General features: G+C 36.2%; 1 protein-coding gene across 2 annotated transcripts in view; it reads left to right on the top strand.

Moving 5' to 3' along the window:
- Positions 1-18,249, top strand: part of cdh23 (cadherin-related 23) — a 294,684-nt gene that overhangs the window by 174,537 nt on the left and 101,898 nt on the right. For both annotated transcript variants that reach the window (XM_077196907.1, XM_077196908.1), the window contains exons 12-13: positions 9,895-10,044; positions 12,082-12,240. In XM_077196907.1, coding sequence (XP_077053022.1) covers positions 9,895-10,044; positions 12,082-12,240 — 309 coding nt within the window. The remainder of the gene's footprint in view (positions 1-9,894; positions 10,045-12,081; positions 12,241-18,249) is intronic.

The following is an 18,249-nucleotide window of genomic DNA, read 5'->3' as shown; positions in this document are numbered from 1 at the left end:
TGAGGGAGACATATATTGCCTAGGCTGTGTATCCAGTTAAGAGTTATTTAAATATTATGGCTTATGAATATCAATGTCCGTAGGGAACGCTAGTCAAGGTCCTGATAAAATGTGCTGGATGTTTCTTGCTTTCATGAGCATCATTTGCTGTGTTTGACACATTTTCATAGCTTTTATACTGGAAAACTTGGAAATCTATCTTATCTGTTTAGTAACCTTCACTTAGGAAATATATATTTTTCAAATCAAGTCAAGAATTAAGATAGTAAGTTTCTGTAGTAAGAGGGAGTACACTTACTGTACACAAATAAGATTTACTGTTATGTCAGGCGTTCATTGTCGGTTTTGAAGAGTCTCTAAATTCGGATTGGATGAAAGACCTTCAGATCTGCTATAAAATCTCACAACCAGCACACAAACAAACACACTCTGATATACATCCCTGGTCTCTCACAAGTCATCTAATACAGCAGGACCCCATTTAGACAGAAGATTCATTTGCTTTTGAGTAGGTGAGATACAGCAACAAATTATCGCTAACCAGCAGAATCAATCAGAGATAAGAGCAGCACGAGTCAACTTGACATTGATTCCTGGTTCAAATTACAGAGAGAGAGAGAGAGACTGACTAACATATACATGTATACTGTATTTTTTTTCAACTCTTTTATTTTTTATAAGGTAATTCATAATTAAGGAAGCTTGATTCCGCCACTGAATAAAAAATTAAAATTGTAATTACGACTTTTTATCTCACAATTCTGACTTTTTTTACTCTCACAATTGCGTGATATAAACTCACAATTGCAATTTTAAAGGTCAGAATTGCAGAACTGACTTTCTCAAAATTGGGAGTTTATAGCAATTGCGTCAGTCTCTCTGTAGGAAAAAAAGTCTTTTTCCCTCAGAACTGGACTTTATAACTCACAATTGCGAGATTTGCTGAAGTATTCATTTGTTATATAATATCATAAAAATCAGATTTCAGAGTTTGAATTATCCAATTTATGATGTTTATTCTGGGAAATGTCATCTAGGTGTTCTATGAACGCAGGAAATTTGCATACTTTGCACAATATACATATATTGTTCTGCAGAAAGAGTAGAATGCTCTTCTGAACATATATTATTAATTATGAAAATATATGTATGTATATATATATATATATATATATATATATATATATATATATATATATATATATATGGGGTGTAACGGTTCACAAAATTCACGGTTCGGTTAGATACGATACAGCAAAAAGAAAAATGCCATAGAAATTTCCTATTTATTAAAAGAAAAATTATTTTTAAATAAGTGTGAGTTTTCCTACATCTTGAAACTTTTAGTTTTATAAATGGGGTAATCTTTGAAGGATGAACAAATAATGTTTTGGTCATCACATTAAAAATAACATTTAAATATGATCATATTTGAGTTTTGAAGTCCTGGAAAAAGATGTATGATGTACTTGAAAGCATTTTACTATTTCTGCCAAACGTTCATGGTTACAGTGAGTGTTACTACAGTAAACCCATGGTGAATGTTGCTGATCTGTGGACTTAAAACCTATAACTAGTTCATTCATGGAACAATGTTTCTCCTTGTTTCCACGTCAGCGCTGTTTGATCTGTTAATAACAGAGAAATGTTAATGCTTCTCACTAGATCTCGCAGCGATGTTATTTCTTAGATCCAGTAAACAAAGCATTTGAATTCTCCACTCTCAGCGCTGTGTTTAACAGTGTCGCTGGATCAAGATCGGCTCGCGCTGCACTGATGTTGATGGTCCGAACTGATAAACGATCCGTGAAGCACAAAATAATGAGTAGCACAGTTTCGTTCCGCTTTGATTACGTTTGCCATTTGATTTTGCGCAACATTGTGATTGTGGATTTTGGTCAGCAGGAAAAATGCTCCAACGAATCGTTCGGTTTGTAATGCGTACCGATTGCCGAACCGAAAGCCTCATACCGAACGGTTCAATACGAATACATGTATCGTTACACCCCTAATATATATATATATATATATATATATATATATATATATATATATATATATATATATATATATATATATATATATATAAAGATAATTAAAAAAGAGGAAGTGTGTTGTCACTAACTCAAACATTTTACTGTCCTGTCTTTGAGGGCATATAAACAGCTCTTTTTTTCTTTTGAGCAGTGGGCATTTCCTCTTACTCAAGAAGTACAGCACCAGCTACATACTAGAGGCATTTTCAGCTCTCTGAGCACAAGACTTTCTAAACACACAGGCGAATAGAGATGGCAGCTCTTCAATACAGTGAGGCTTGACTGATCCTAATGCAAGATGAACAACAGTCTTCCAGAGGATCTGAGATTTCAGTAATCACCTCAGCCGTTGTGTGCATGTGTTTAAAGAGGCTTCTTGGGCTCAAGCCGAGTGTTTTTTGGGGGATTGATGTTTAAGCTTCCCTGCTCTCTCCTTTACAGTTCAGCTTTGGGTTTCAGTGCATCAAGCTGTATTTATGACGGTGGTTAATATCACTGCCAATCAATTTAATTTTAGAAATCAAATTAATGACATTATATTTTGAAAAAAAAAAAATGTATGAGGGGGGAATAAAAGACTATTACTTTAATTGCTCTAAATGAACATTTTAAATTGGCATCTCTACGACACGTACTTACTAACCCATTTAGTATGTGTCTTACCCAGGATTTCTTACCATGTTTCCAAACTTTCTCTGTATGGTTCATCTTCAAACTTTCCTGCTGATGAGTGTGACAGGCAGCTTTTATCTTCTCTGTAGTGGTTCAGGCAAATGGACGAGCAATTACGCTTATGGCCAGAGTGTTGACATCCCTGCATATTGAATGGCTCTTTAAATAGCAACCATCAGCTACAATGGCTCTCTAAGCGCTCCAAACAAAAATAAGGGGTTATTTTAACCGCCGATCTAATTCCGTCATCGATCTCGAGCGTCATCCTCCGTGTCGCCTACGTTCCAGGCTTTTAAGAGCACAAACGTGACGAGAGTATTCTTCTCTTCTGCAGTGCTTGACAGTTAGTGGTCTTGAATATGGATAGAGATATGTGCTGGATGGTTTGCCTTTACTGTGTGTTTTCATCCCAGGTGAAGCTGTCAGGTGGATCTTTATAGTACACGGCACGGTGTTGGGCAAAAAAGAGTTGGGTTCTTGCGTGTGGTCAGGACAGTCCCAGTCTCAGCCTAGCCCCGTGTCTGACAAGAAGATGGTGTCTGCAGCTGAACCTTCCATCCATCCATTTTCCAAACCACTTCTTCAAGTGGACTATATTAGTGGAGTAATGTAGGGAATAGTGAATGAGGGTTTAAGGGGTGATTTTGAACACCGCCCTGAAGTGTTTCCAGTTTAGTGTGCCCTATGCATCTGACGATCATCCAGTGGTCCGTGGGCGTGATTTGGAAAATGGATGAATGGAAGATTCAGCTGCGGGCGACATCTTCTAATTTGACGCGGGAATTCGTCCATTATGGTTATTCTCTAGCCGTTGTGCGTAGATTGGTTGTACACTCTTGCAGTGCATTGTGGGATTGGATGATTGCACTTGATAACGTCCACCGTGGTTTCAGACAACACTACAAATAGTGCCCTATTTAAGGGTATAGGGAGGGATTTCGGACACAGCCCAGCATTTTCGAAGTCGTCATCTGATTGGTTGAATTCTACAAGATGTCCGGGAGACGTGTGTGTCGCATTCTTTAACGGTCCGTCTGAAAACAAAGATGTCGTGAAGCTAAACCCGCTCATGGAAGAAGCAAGCCATTGTGTTTACAACTGTGACAATGAGCGCTTATCAGAATCAACTAAACGCTGGATTTTCGGGTGGTTGCTTGGGCATTGCTAAGAGGTTGCTAGAGTGTTGCTCTGTGATTTCTAGAGTGTTCTGGGTGGTTGCTAGGCAGTTGCTAGGTGTTATACTGTAGATGTTAAAGATTATTGGAGTGTGTTTTACAAGAAACTAGTATTTCTACTTCAGAATTTCATGTTTAAGTCAACGTGTTACTTGCCTTTTCTTTGTATTTTTGTAACAATTTCTGAAAATGTTTTTAAAGTAAAACATTTTTCAGTGTATTTTGGTTTTTAGGCCGTTTCTATGGTGTTCTAGATTGTTGCTATAGGAAATTTCTATGCAGTTGCTCATGTGTTCTATGTGGCTGCTAGAAAATGTGATGAGAAATAAATCTCTGAGTCATCTTTGATTTCAGTGTTTTAAAAATGCCACAGAGTCATATTGTTTACTTCTGTTGCAGGAATCAACCAATGAATCATTTGCTTGTAGTTGTCTATGCATATTAAGCCAAGACAGGAGAATGTGTTTTAACAGAAAAAAATTACACACATCACCTTAAAAGCTATAAAATCACTCCAATAGTCCATTACAGCATCTCCGGCAGCGTGCTTTCAAATGGATGATTGTTCAGAGATAATGAGGTGTTATGTCAGCAAATGCAGCGTGCGTCTCTTCATTAGCATTAAGGTTAATGCAGATCAGAATGAAAGTCAGGATTAATGATTGTCAATCCGCACGACAATCAGCCGGCAGCTCGCTAGTTAGTTTGTACAACAACAAACTTTTAACTCTTAAGAAAAATAGTGTTTGTTGGGTCGCATTTGCATTTGTAGCTTTGTGTTTACAATCATTTGCTGATCATAAAACAGGATGATTCAGAGAAGAATATCTGAACAAATGAATCTCTTGATTATGCTTGTTTGTAAGAGTTCGGGTGACACAAACTCATTTTATCCATCCTCATGTTTTGTGGCCGTTCATTCGGTCAGACTTTTCCTCCGGCTCTTCATTCTCCTCCTCAATTACAGCATCCGGCCTGCGGAGTGGCGTGATGGAGGGATTTTTATAACTGAGAGAAATAAAAGAAGTGAATACCTCAGATTAACCTGGAGTGCTGGTCTCTTTAGTGAGGGCTAGTCTGTGGTTATCGTCCGTTATTTCACACACTCAATTTCTCTCTATTATTTTCTTGTTCTTTCTGTGTGTTTTCGTCTTTATGGAAACACCTCGGGGTAAATGTTTATTGAACTCTGAAACTATTTTCTCTGTCCGGATCAATTCACCACGTTGAGATCACAAACGGCTTCGCCTGCAAAATGGAACCTGGCGGCGGGGTGTGTGTGTGTGTGTGTGTGTGTGTGTGTGTGTATGTGTGTGTTAGCAGTGTTTTTCATTAAGCATTGTGCTTTTATGTGTAGGTACAAATATTAGCACTGGGCTGTAGGGGAAACCGGGGAAGTTATCACAAGTATCTGGTTTTTGACTCACAAAGGCTCTTTTCTTTTCTTTTTTGCAGTGTTTTTATTTTTTATTTTATTTTATTTGATATCCTTTAAACTAAATTCCAATACTATCATATTTTTTGCGAAAGCTGTTGCATAAAAAAAGGTTTTTATTGTTTTATTATTATGTATTATTTATATATTATTATAGTATTTATTAATATTTATGATATTATGAATATATTATGAATGATATATTTTAAGTTTTCATTTTAAAAGTTTTAGTAATTTGGTTCTGCATTTTGTCATATTTATTCATTTTTATTTTCCTTTTCAGTACTTTAATTTTTCACTTTTATTTTTAGTAATTGTATTATTTTACTTCAATTGATTTAATTTCAGTTCGTTTTCAAGAAAACATTAATTTACTTTTAAGTTTAAGTTTTTTTTATTTTAATATTAGTATTGGTATTTTTTCACCTTTTCAATTAATACAAATTATTTTTAATAGGTTTAGTTTAAGTTAATCTCAACACTGATAAACAAGTTAATATAATAAAGACAATAAACAATAGTAAGGTCAATAAAAAATGTTAGATTTTACAGTTTTGGCTGTTTGATTAATTTTTGGTCTCAAAATTGTCTGGAAGCCTGTGAGCTAATGTGACAACTTACCCCATAAACTGTATCAAAAAGTTTTTCTCGTCAATAATTTGCGAAAAAGTTTATATACAGTGTATATATATACAGTATATGGAGTAAAATGTGATAACTATTTCTGGTTTGCCATATTGCTCCCATATCTCTATTTTTTTAGTTAATTTTTTTCTATAATTGTTTTAGTAAATATATCTTGAGATTTTAACTCTGATACTCTTTTCACTCTGTTTTTCACTAAATAAACCCAAGAAAGAACAATTTTTAACAACATTAAATTTGATTAACCAACATAAAAAAACTGTAACGATTTTCAAGTCTCAAGGAAGAAGTGGCAACTGAAGAAGTTGGAACCGGCAAATGATCAAAGTAACTTTAATAATAATAAACAAAAAAACTGTCGCAAACAGAATTGGTAAATTACTCTAATGACACACTCTTTAGGAAGCTTCAGGGCCAAACAAAAAGCACATTGAATCTTTTGTGATGTTCATAATGTTGCTTAATTTTATATCGCCAGAAAATAACTGTGAATACATCCTAAACATTCACTATATCACCCAGCTCTAACACATATACTAGTATACAGGGTTTGCTGGTCCAACCATGTTGGTTTGTCAGTTCCTGTGTATGCGTATGAGATCAGATAAGAGCAAAACCCTCAACCCATCTTCTCCTTTTTTGTGTGAGAGAGAGAGATTACGGCAAAAAAAGAAAGAGAGAAGGAGACTCGAAGAGATGAAGTGATTGTAGAGACAGATAAGTGTGGACTTAGTAGAGATAAGCAGCCAGTAAACACACACAATAATCAATCACAGATTCTACTCACCCTGCGTAACATTATTGCTTTTTGAGTGTGTTTGTGTGTGTTTATGTCTGTCTGTGTGTGTGTTTGGGGGGTGGTGAGTCAGTATTGCTTGTCTAACTTTCCGTCTGAACTATATTCCACATTTTTTCTCATTGTAAGTTGTTGTGACAGCTCACACAACTGTGTGGTTTTCAGTCAGCAAACCTCGCCATCACTGTAACCACCAGCTGTCTCACTCACATATTAGCATTGTGTTTAATCAGAGTGTGTGATGCAGTGTGTGTACAGTATAAAACTGCACTTTCTAAGATAGTGATGAGTCATCTTTAAATTTACTTCCTGCCATATGTCCTGTCTTCCCCGCACCGTCCTCGCGGAAGACAGAATGACACTAATGAGGGACTTCCTGTCATCTCTCCATTTGCTCTGGATCTCTCTGTACCTGTAACAGCGACAAGAGGCAGAAATGATTATTGCAGAACATTTTATTACTTTATTATGTGAGGTTTGAAGTTTTATTTTGAGTCCATCCGATAAAATCCCTGTCAAAACACACTCTCACATTTGTTAGAATGACGAGAGAGAGGAACTTTTTGCAGGTGTGATGGACGGTGGGTGCTAAATTTTGCTTTTTTATTAGTCATAAAGTTTCCACTCATGGTTCCTTTAAGCATCAACATCTTATCAGATGTTTCTCAAAGTCCTTGGAAGAAATGAAAGTAGACACAAATGAGCTTATATTGACAATATTGACAATATTTTTTAATGTAATATTGCAGTATTTATTATTAATGATTTATGTGTGCACATAATTTAAAAAAAAATAATGTGCCTTCATATTGTTTAATCAAAATAACTTCCTCTCCCTCTTGCAGCAACATCTCCTCTCTTTTCTGATGACGTGTTTACTGGTGCGAGGGCGGGACAACCTGTCACTCACATGAGATCCACCAATAGCAAACCACAACCATCCAATCAATTCCCCATAGTCAAAATTAAGTCCCGCCCTACATTTTTTTCTTGTTTGAGAAGCCATTGCATTCCCATATCGTCACAATAGGGAAAAAAATACCATTGCAACTTCAGTGCTGACTTTAAAATGAATGTGGATTGCATCTCAGAACATTTGGATGATAAATATTTGATCCATGTTTAATTTTGATCGCTGACATCTGGGCAAATGTGAGGACACTCTAAGAAGTTGAGGTCTCTTTTGAAATGATGCTTTTTTGTTCTTAGTAGAAACCAGGCTTGTGCAAAATTCAGAATTTCAGAATTGGCGTTCATTCAATTCACGAATTTGAATTTGAATTGAATTGACTCCGCCCCACAGGAAGTTGAATTTGAATTTGAATGACAGGAAGTGGAATTAAATTCATTGCAATTCAAAGAAATTCTACACAGTCGCACATAGGGTGACCACCATCAAACAAACCAAATGTGGGGCGATGTGGGACATGTTACCAACACTAAAACATAACCTGAAACTGTTATATAATGTCCATTTAACTTAATAAAAACATTTGTATTCTGCATTTCAGCTGATTAAAATTCTTTGTTATTTAGTCCCTTCCAGACAACACAATTACATCACAATGTAACATAACATGTCTTTATTTTACTTGCCATTTAAATTCAACATCACTGAGCAAGGCAGCAGGTATCATGCAGATCACTATTTTTGAAACAGTTCTGACTAAGTCCAACTAAAATCCAACAAAATAAATAATGAACAAATAAAATATAGAACAACATGAAATTAGTTTATTGACAGCCTTATATATTAAGAATATATTACACCAAACACTTTCATATTTTTAGAAAGGATGTGAATTAAAACAACTACAGCAGGCAATAAGTTGATAAATTCTGTTAAATTAAAAATTTAATTTACCGAATTATCCATTTGTTTTCTGACAGGGAACACATGGAACGAATCACCGCTCAACATTTTGATTGACAACCTACTAGTGACCGTGTTTACTCCTACTCTTTATCTCCTTACCATTGGATATGATTTTAAAAACGGCTGTTGTATTTGTACTTCTGACGAAGCACTGTTAAATATAGGTGAAAAACTACGGCGCAAAAAGAATAAATAAAATGCTTTCATAAAAAGTCAAAAGAACGCATGCACATTTTCTTAATATGATAATTAAAAACAAACAGACTGATAAAAATGCGGGACATTTTCTCAATATGCGACGTGCGGTACAAGGGGTGAAAATGCTGTGCGGTACAACACAAAGCGTGACGGGTGCTCACCCTACTCACACAACAGAAAGAATGTTGAATCTCACATACATTCAGTGTTAGGAAGGTTACTTTGGAAATGTAATTGCTTACTGTTATAAGTTACCCATTATAAATGTGGTTTGGATTATTTTATTTGGATTACTTTATCAATGTAAATCAATTTACTAATATATATATTAGAACAAAATGTATGCAGGGTTGAGGAGTGAGTTAACTGTAATGAAATTATGTTATTGAATTACAAAATGAATGTAATTGTAATTAGTTGTATTACTGAGGTAAAATGTGTAATTTAGTTAGTTACTAATCAAATTAAAAGGAAATTGATTTATATATATATAAATAAACAAATGTCCACCTGAAATTGTTTTTTTTTTCTTCTAAAGATTTACTAAAGTAATTCTGGGAGTCATGTTCTATCATGTTGCACAAAATTACAATTACAATAAATCAAACATAATTATTTGTTCTGTGACTAGAGCTTTTAACATTCATTGCTGGGGGAAAATATTTCCTGTTAATGTAATCTGTACAAGTAGTTCAAACTAATATCATTTATAGAATATGTAATGCAATCATATCTGACATATACTGTAAAGCTTCATTGTTAAACACTTCACTTAAAATATCTATATGAATTTCTTAGAATTTCTTTTTTGAATTGCAATTCTGCTTCCTTTAATTCAAACTCGAATTTTAATTCTAGATCCTGTTTTTGACATCAATTCAAATTCAATTCAAATTCAAGAATTGAATTGGAATTTAGGAGTCATTCTCAATTCAATTCTGAATTGTGCACAAGCCTGGTAGAAACACCTGAGGAGGAGAAATATTTGCTGCTCAGCTCTGGACAATGACATGCATAATAAACTAAAATAATAATGTTGCAAAATCTGTCTATCTCTACAGGGGGTGAACAGCATGTTTGAGGTGGTCCTGACTGGAAATAACTCTGAGCACTTCAGCATCTCTCCCACCGCAGTGCAGGGCAGAGCTGACCTCCGCCTGCGTGTGGCCTTCCCGCTGGACTACGAAACCATCAGGAGCTACAGCTTTTCTGTGAGTGTTGAAAACACATATTCATTCATCCAGATTTACTTCACAAATCTCACTTATTCAATCCCTGAGTGGTCTCATCAGCTTCTTTTTTGATGCCATTCAAAAGTGTGAGGTCAATAAGATTGTTTAAATATTATTTTCAATTAGTACAGTAAAAACAATAATATTGTCTATTTTAATACATTTTAAAATGTTATTAATTCATGTGATGGCAAACCTAAAGTCTTCATTACAATATGCTGATTGGTGCTCAAGAAACATTTCTTATTTTTGTGCAAACTGCTATTTTTAGCAGAAGCATTCTTTTAATAGTCTTTACTGTCACTTTTGATTTAATGAATGTTGAATACAAGTATTTATTTTAAAAAAACAGTACAGTTTTTAACAGTAGTGTATATGTATATGTTAAGTGTGGTTCAGGCACACATATATTAATGTTTTAATCGTCACAAATACTTACATTATCAGCATATACAAGCAAATATGTATTAGGCAAAATGTGTTAAATTTAATGCCATTTATCACATGTAATTTGTCTAAATTTAAACAATAAATCAATCTATGAATACTGTGAATTTTATATTGTATGAACCTCAGGTGGATTTGTAAAGATTTGTATGTCTCTGAAGTTGTACATGCATGAAAGAAAGCCTTTATTTACCGATATTACCAAATTCATGCAAATATTTGTGAGATCAGATATTTGTCAGAATATTTAGTCAACATAAAAAAAATGAATATTTTTTAAGAAAAAAATATAGAATGGGACTTGCTTTTAATTGATTGGATCATGAAAAAGGAGTGTAACACCAGAATGGAATCAGGTGGAAATGTATAATATTAAAGAGCCCTTTTTTTTTTGGGCTTTGGAATAACATTCACTGATGAATAAGATCAGGAATTTGCATGGACATGCATGTGATCAAATTTGATGTTATGTTAATTTTTAAAGGATGTGTGTTAAAATCAGTTCTTGGATTCAGGGAGCTTCTTCATCTTTGCCTGGAGAATTTAATGAGATGCAGACAACATTACACATTAAATGCACAACAGTAAAGCTCTGGCTTTTCTCAAGTGCTGCTTTTTATTGAAACATTTAGAATACAGTGTGACTAGATGACCTTTCTTGGGTAGTGTTTTTAGGGAAATAAACAGAGATTTTGACTGGGAAAAATGAAATACAAATCGATTATTGGCAGTGCTGTCATGCTGCTGGAGTTCAGCTGTGTTTTTACAGTTGATTTAGTTTAAATGACTGGAGCTGCTCCCTACAGCGATGGACTAGCTGAACTGACAAATGACTGCAATCTGCACCGGCACAAAACACACTCAGAAACGTACAGGAGATTCCTTCAAACAGGCACTAACTCAACCAGTTTGTAGCCTTGTTTCTTGCAAACATTTGTTCTAATTCAACTAAAAGTCACGTTGATAAGACATTTGGAAACTGAAAAAATTGACTTTTTGAGAGAGTATCACTTGGGTGAATGTTTTTTTCTCTTTCATTGTCTTTCATCAAACTGTAATAACTTTATCCTCGTTTGAAATGATTAGAAAAAATAGCTTTAACCAATAAAATCTTGGCCTTCATTTGAGAAATGTATCATATACTGTAACAGATTAATTGCAATAACATCATAGACACAAGTCAGCACGCCATCATATAAAAGTCTCATAAAAGTGATATAAAACAGACACTTTAATTTAACATTTTGGTTTTGTTCCACAATCCAGTGAGCTGTCTTGCTGTTTAGTGCCTAGGCAGCTGTCTTCAGAGGGAGCATCCTAACCTCATGACTGATTTGAAACTCGACATTGGCAACAATAATATTGTCAATGCAGTGCATAGAACTCATAAATACTATGTAAAATAGTTCATTCAATATTTTTTATTGATACTTTTCAGTACTTAATGACATTGTTTTTTCATCTTGGATGATGCTTTAAAATGCTTCCTCTATAGGTTTGTGGTGTTCTTTTATGTTATGTTGTTGATGCTGATGGTGGCTGTGGTTTCATTGCCACTCTTTTCTCCAGCTGTATGCCAACGAGTCTCTGGCAGAGCATGTGGGGTTTGCTCGGGTCTTCATCGATCTCATCAATGAGAACGACAACAGGCCAATCTTCAGCCAGGCTCTTTATAACATCAGTTTACTTGAGAGCACCGCTCCTGGCACATCTCTACTGCAAATAAAGGTGAACGCACACACACACCAATCGCTTTCTCCAGCACTGTGTCTCAAATCTTGTACTGTCTGAGTAAGTACTTCATTTGAATTTGGATTATGAAAAAGTACACTCTATATAGTAGGAATGTGTGTAGTATGAATGAAAATACCTACTACATCCGCCATGTTGTTACTGTCAAGTGACCTCTACCGTGGCCTCAGGGGATAGTAAAGTGTCCATTGTTCTGTATGCACACTTCAGAATCTCACTGGAAATAGTACTGTAGGTCAACTGTTTTTCGAATACTATGTTTTCGGACATACTACTCTTTCGCCGTACTCTTTTTCGTAAAAAGACTGCTTTTTAAATATGATGTTCTGCGTGTCTCTATGTGAATGAGTGCCATGGATTCATCTACGTCACATACTCAAGCATGCGTTTTCAGTGTCTGCCGTGTCACTATTTAAGGACATGGAAACATGAAATTCATCACCAGAGCTGCTCCGAGAGTCACTTCACAAGCATTTCTTAATAAAATAAAACAAAACCATAAATAGTCGTATCAAATACACTCTCTGTGTCTCTCATGGTAACAACATGATTATACATTAGGATGTTAGGATTCTCATCTAACTCTTTGACATCCATAAGATTCCTCTCCCTTTCACGACGTCACGTCATTCATTTGATTTCAGCACACAGACTGTTTCCAGAGCTCTGAAGGTCATCCCACACTAGGAGTATAAATCACTGTGAACAACCACATACAGCTCATAAATTCAGCCTATTATCACTCTCCCTCTGTCACTCTCACTCATGGACGCTATGGAGATTAATACTGATCGATACGCAGTCCAGGCTCTGGATTCAGGTGCTGGACTGGTGTCTGTGCAAGCTAGTCCTAATCATAAAAACGCATTCTAGTTCAGAGCTTCTGCATTGTGAGGAGGCAGTCCAAGAGGTCAAATGCACAGAAAACATCAGATATCATGGTGCCGTTTGTTAGAAAAAGCCACTTTGAACTTTTAAACGAAACTTTTCTGTTTAATATTAAAGGGGTCATATTATGACGAGTCAAGTTTTCCATGATCTTTTGAGATCAAAGAGCGTGGTGTACTATGAAAACACTCTGTAACTTTCAGAACTTCCTCTGCAGTCTAAAAAAAGCATTTATTGAAAACTATTGAATAACTAGTCAGAAATTTGGCCTGTGATTAGGATGGATTTGCAAGGTAATGTATTCATTTTAGTTGGACTTTAGAAATAAGTGGAACATTATAAGTGGACTTCAATAGGACAAATGTAAATGGAAAAAAGTATGACCCCTTTAAAAGGGCCAAAATGAAAAACTTGAATGAAAAATCAATCAAATGCAAGACAGACATAATTTGGATGCAACCAGCTTAAATGTAGGTACGGTAGTTTCATAAAAGGGTCAGAGAATGTGAAACATGTAAATTATGACTGTTTTGAGATACTTTGACTCACATTATAATACGGTTCAGAATAAAATAAAATGATAAATTGCATGTCTCTTTTACACATCTTTTTTCATGTGTGTGGTGTCCAAGACACTTTTAAGTCAAAATCTGAATAAAGAATTTATCCTCGATAAATTGGATTTTTTGTTACTGTAATTTGGGAGGATTTTATTTATTTTTAATGAAAATAATAGCACAAATGAAAAAAAGAAATAAACAAACAAATGCATAATGTTCCTAAAATAAGTTTCATTTAGCAAAATGTTTGTGATTTTGGGTAGAGCACTGCAGTTCAGAAGTTTGGGGTCAATCAGATTTTGTTTTTAATGTTTTTAAAACAAGTCAAGGTGCTCAACTAGGCTGCATTTATTTTATATATATATATATATATATATATATATATATCTTACTGACCCCAATGGTTTGTATGTAATGGCATCTCTAGATCTTGTTCTCTCTCCATCTCTGATGAGGCAAGTGTGTGTGGCAGCATAGGCGCCGATACCGTGGGTGCTCCGGGGCTCGAGCACCCACGGAAAATACCGAGCACCCACGTGTGTGCCAGACTGCCAGTAGGCTACATTCATTTAAAATTAAACATTGTAGTTGGTGCTATGTGAAGCGTCTGTCACACTGTGATTGGTTATGTCGCTGTCAGTCGCCTGCTCCATATCCTATCCACCAATCACAGCGTTTCTCGGATGAAAACGCCTCTGATCGCGGTTACGTGTCAGTTAAACTTTTGATCTCCAATCCTGTCTGTATTTGTGAGAAGTGGCGCTGTCCTGAGCTATGGTCCTGAGTTGAAAGATAGCCTACTTTACGGCTTTACAGGTATTATCAAGTAAATGGGTGTGTGCGTTCGTGTCGGCGGCTGCCCATTTCCTAAAAGGGGTCGCACACCTGACGAGAAGCGCAGCGCCGCGTAGTGCCATGTCTTTTAAATTCGAACACATTATTCTCTATGAGTGTAACTTACACACACCGGCGGAGCCCAGCTACGGCTATAGGACCTTATTCAAAATCCTGCCGTGCCACAGAGCTCGATTTACATATTTTTATATTAAATTTACATTTATTTGTCTCAAATCGTCGTTAATGTACTGACTTCAACCTGTGCTGCAATATACATTTATTTTACATTCATTTACAGAAATCAGCTGCTTGAATGAAAATTGCTGATGTTATCGGATTTTCAGGTGATATTCTCAATTCATTCAGTTAACGGACCCCCCGGTTGTATTTAATTGTACAGTACAATCGTAACATAGTAGCCTACATACATTATCTTAATTCCATAATGTCCTTAAACATAACATTACAATTTTGCTGGCCATAAACTGACAAAGTGTGCGTCCGTTGTGCGATAGGCTACCTCGAGTTGTCATAGACGCAGCGCTGCGCTTCTCATTCGGTTCTGAAATGCAAACATTTTTTGACTAGGCCTAACGTTAGTTTTTTTTTTTTTTTTTTTTTTTTTAAAGTGCGTGCGCCCATGAGCACCCACGGAGGAAAACATAAATCGGCGCCTATGTGTGGCAGTCTTTTTTGTCGATAAATACTGTCTGCTCTTTGTCACTGGTTCACTCATGACATGTAACAGCCTGTAAAGTCAATAGAGTAGTAACTTTACCCACAATGCCCTGAGGAGTAGCTGAAACACAGCTATGTGGCAGCAGCCTTATGATTACTCACTGTTCTATCTTTTTCTCTGTTTTCTTTTCTCATTTTTGTAATATCTCGATTCTCTCTTTTCCTTACCAACCATCGCTTTAAAGCAGCTGCTATAAAGAGCTTTAAACAGCTGGTTGATTCTTGAGTTCTTAGATTCTTCACCTAAACCTTTAACACTTTCTCATTGCAGCGTTGCATTCACTGTTATTTCCTTGAGGAATTGCAGATGTAGTTGTGTCTGTACCTCATATTTTCCCTCTGAGGCTCTGAATGTGTTAAGCAGATGTCTGGACTGCTGCTAATGTGCTGCTGCTTACTCAATTGAGCAGTTTAGAAAAAGAAAACACACTCACACACATCCATATGTTCCAATATATAAATTTACATAACTGTCAGATACCTGTCAGCTCTGACTCATTATGATGGATGCTCATTTTTTTCTCAATTTGTTTAAACTATAATGTCATTTTAAGTTGCACTCAGTAAATTTTGCTTGTTGTTTAGCCAACCATTATATTTATAGATAGATAGTCATAAAAACTCTAGAGGGTGCAGTCCTTTACATGCAATTTGCAAGCAATAACATCATTACTGCATGATACAAGCTGATTGCACAAACTGAAGCCTCTGCTGATCCTGCAGCCAATGAGATTGCTTGCTCAACATTTCAATGGCCTGGTTGATTGTCTGCTGTAAGCTAGTCCTGCAGTGCACTTTCAACCCTCCTCCTCCCCCAGCTCCACCTGCCTAGATCTGCTATGGGATTATGTATGTCTATTTATGCAGAAGCAGCATATCTTTCATGCTCACAGCGTTTCTGTTTATCTATTAGCAGTAGCAAGTCCATACTTGCTTTGCAGCAGCAGCGTAGCAGGTCAAGTCCGCCAATACAGAATACATTAAAATTGCCATATTCAATGCCATATTCATGTCGTTCAACCCCTACTAGTATATATTTCTTTTTATTTCAAGAAAACTTTCAGACACACATTAAGCCAAGTGCTGGAGCAGATCACTCTGTCAGAGCTGATTGTTCTTTAAATGCTGTTTTTAGTCTTTCTTTCAACTTAATCTGTGCCCGGGAACCCAGCCCAAAGAGCTTAGACTCTGAGTCTCTGGATTGAGCTATCAGTGTGTTTGGAAGACCACTTGAGACACTTTCTCCCTTAAAAGAAGAGCTCACAAACCCAAAGGCCATATCACTCCAAAAATCATTCATCTTTATGCTTCTAATGTCACCAAACAGAATTAAAATGAAAATGAAATGGCCTAAATGCTATAACATTGGAAATATGTAAGGGCCGGTGTTGTGACAAATCGGGTCCTCCCTCGAAATTGGGCCAATATCAACTATCATTTAAGGATTATACTAAGTCGATACGAACAGTGTTAATTTAAAATAAATAAATAAATAATAATAGCCTATTAAGTGAATAATTGAACATCATTACATTCCTTTTTTAAATGAAAAAGGAACTGTTTGGACATTCAACACGTAATTACATTAAAAGTGACTGTGAATACTGGTAAGTGCAAATATGTGTATAAACTAAGCTACCAGGATAATGCAGGTATCTGTATGCTATTCTAGGACATAAGCTAACTAATACAGACATTAATGGCCATTAGAATGTAGTTTAAACTGCATTTACCATAACATTATTTTGTAGGAATTGTGATAAGGCGCTAAAGAGTACCTATTAAAAGCCAATGGGATCACTTGGGGTCCTAACAGAGACCCGATTTTGAGGAGGATCTGATTTGTCACCACACCAGACTACCTGTTCGTCTGACCAAGTAGATACATTAACTACATAATCTTTTATAAATAATAATTATATTTGCATTATTTTGGTACTTCTAGTAGCATAGAAATTACACTATTTTACAGGGACATATCTTTCACCTGTTTAGCATTTGTCTGTGGAAATTATCAAGATTTCTTGTGCCAAAAATATTGTTTTTTTCATGATCACTTTTCCTTTAAGATTTCTTATGTAAATTACCACTGTTATGCTAAACTTTTCACATCTGAAATGAGTTACAAAACATAGTTTGAGTTTTCTGACGGGTTCTTTGGAAAGATATGCAGAGCCGTAGGTACTACGCAGAGCACTTTTTAACCTCTTTTTATTTCAAAAGAGCAAGAAAAATTTTCAATGACATGGCCCCTTTAGCACTATTCCAGACTATATCACCCCATAAATATAGCCTCATTAACCCTTAGCGATCACTTATTACCTGTTCATATTATCTGTCTGTCTTTTTAACATGGCCATAAAAGCTCTATTATTTCATTAAGTGAGTTAAGTGCTGTGATCCTGCAAGCACGAGCCCGTAAAATCAGCAGCAGACTCATGGCTCAATAGCATCGCCTTTCACGGTGCGCCATTACTGCACGAGCTGTTAAAGCAGGGGGATCCAACACACTGTGAGTAAGCAGTCGTTTGCCTGGTGGTGTTTCCCCAGCTGTTTTTGACTGATCTATCCCTACAAGCCCCATCATTAAAGCTTTGAGAACGTCTCGGTTACGTATGTAACCCTAGTTCCCTGATAGGGAACGAGACGCTGCGTCAAACGCTGCGGGAACGCCCCTGCGTTGTGCGTCATGAAGCACGTATGGAATCAGCCCAATGGAGAGATGAAACGTCATAGGCGGGTGACGTCATCGACCAGGAAACTATAAAGCACCCCAAAAACACAAGCGCATTAGCTTCTGATAGGCTTGAAGGAAGCGCTAACGGGAGTGCCGGGAGTATGGCGGAGCGACGCAGCGTCTCGTTCCCTATCAGGGAACTAGGGTTACATACGTAACCGAGACGTTCCCTTTCAAGGGAACTTCGAGCTGCGTCAAACGCTGCGGGAACGCGAATACCCACGT

This window comes from Siphateles boraxobius, unplaced genomic scaffold, assembly GCF_051911475.1.
Source record: "Siphateles boraxobius isolate OS27281-9 unplaced genomic scaffold, OSU_SipBor_1 37, whole genome shotgun sequence".
Classification (NCBI taxonomy): Eukaryota; Metazoa; Chordata; class Actinopteri; order Cypriniformes; family Leuciscidae; genus Siphateles; species Siphateles boraxobius.
This window is presented reverse-complemented; position numbering and strand designations above follow the sequence as displayed.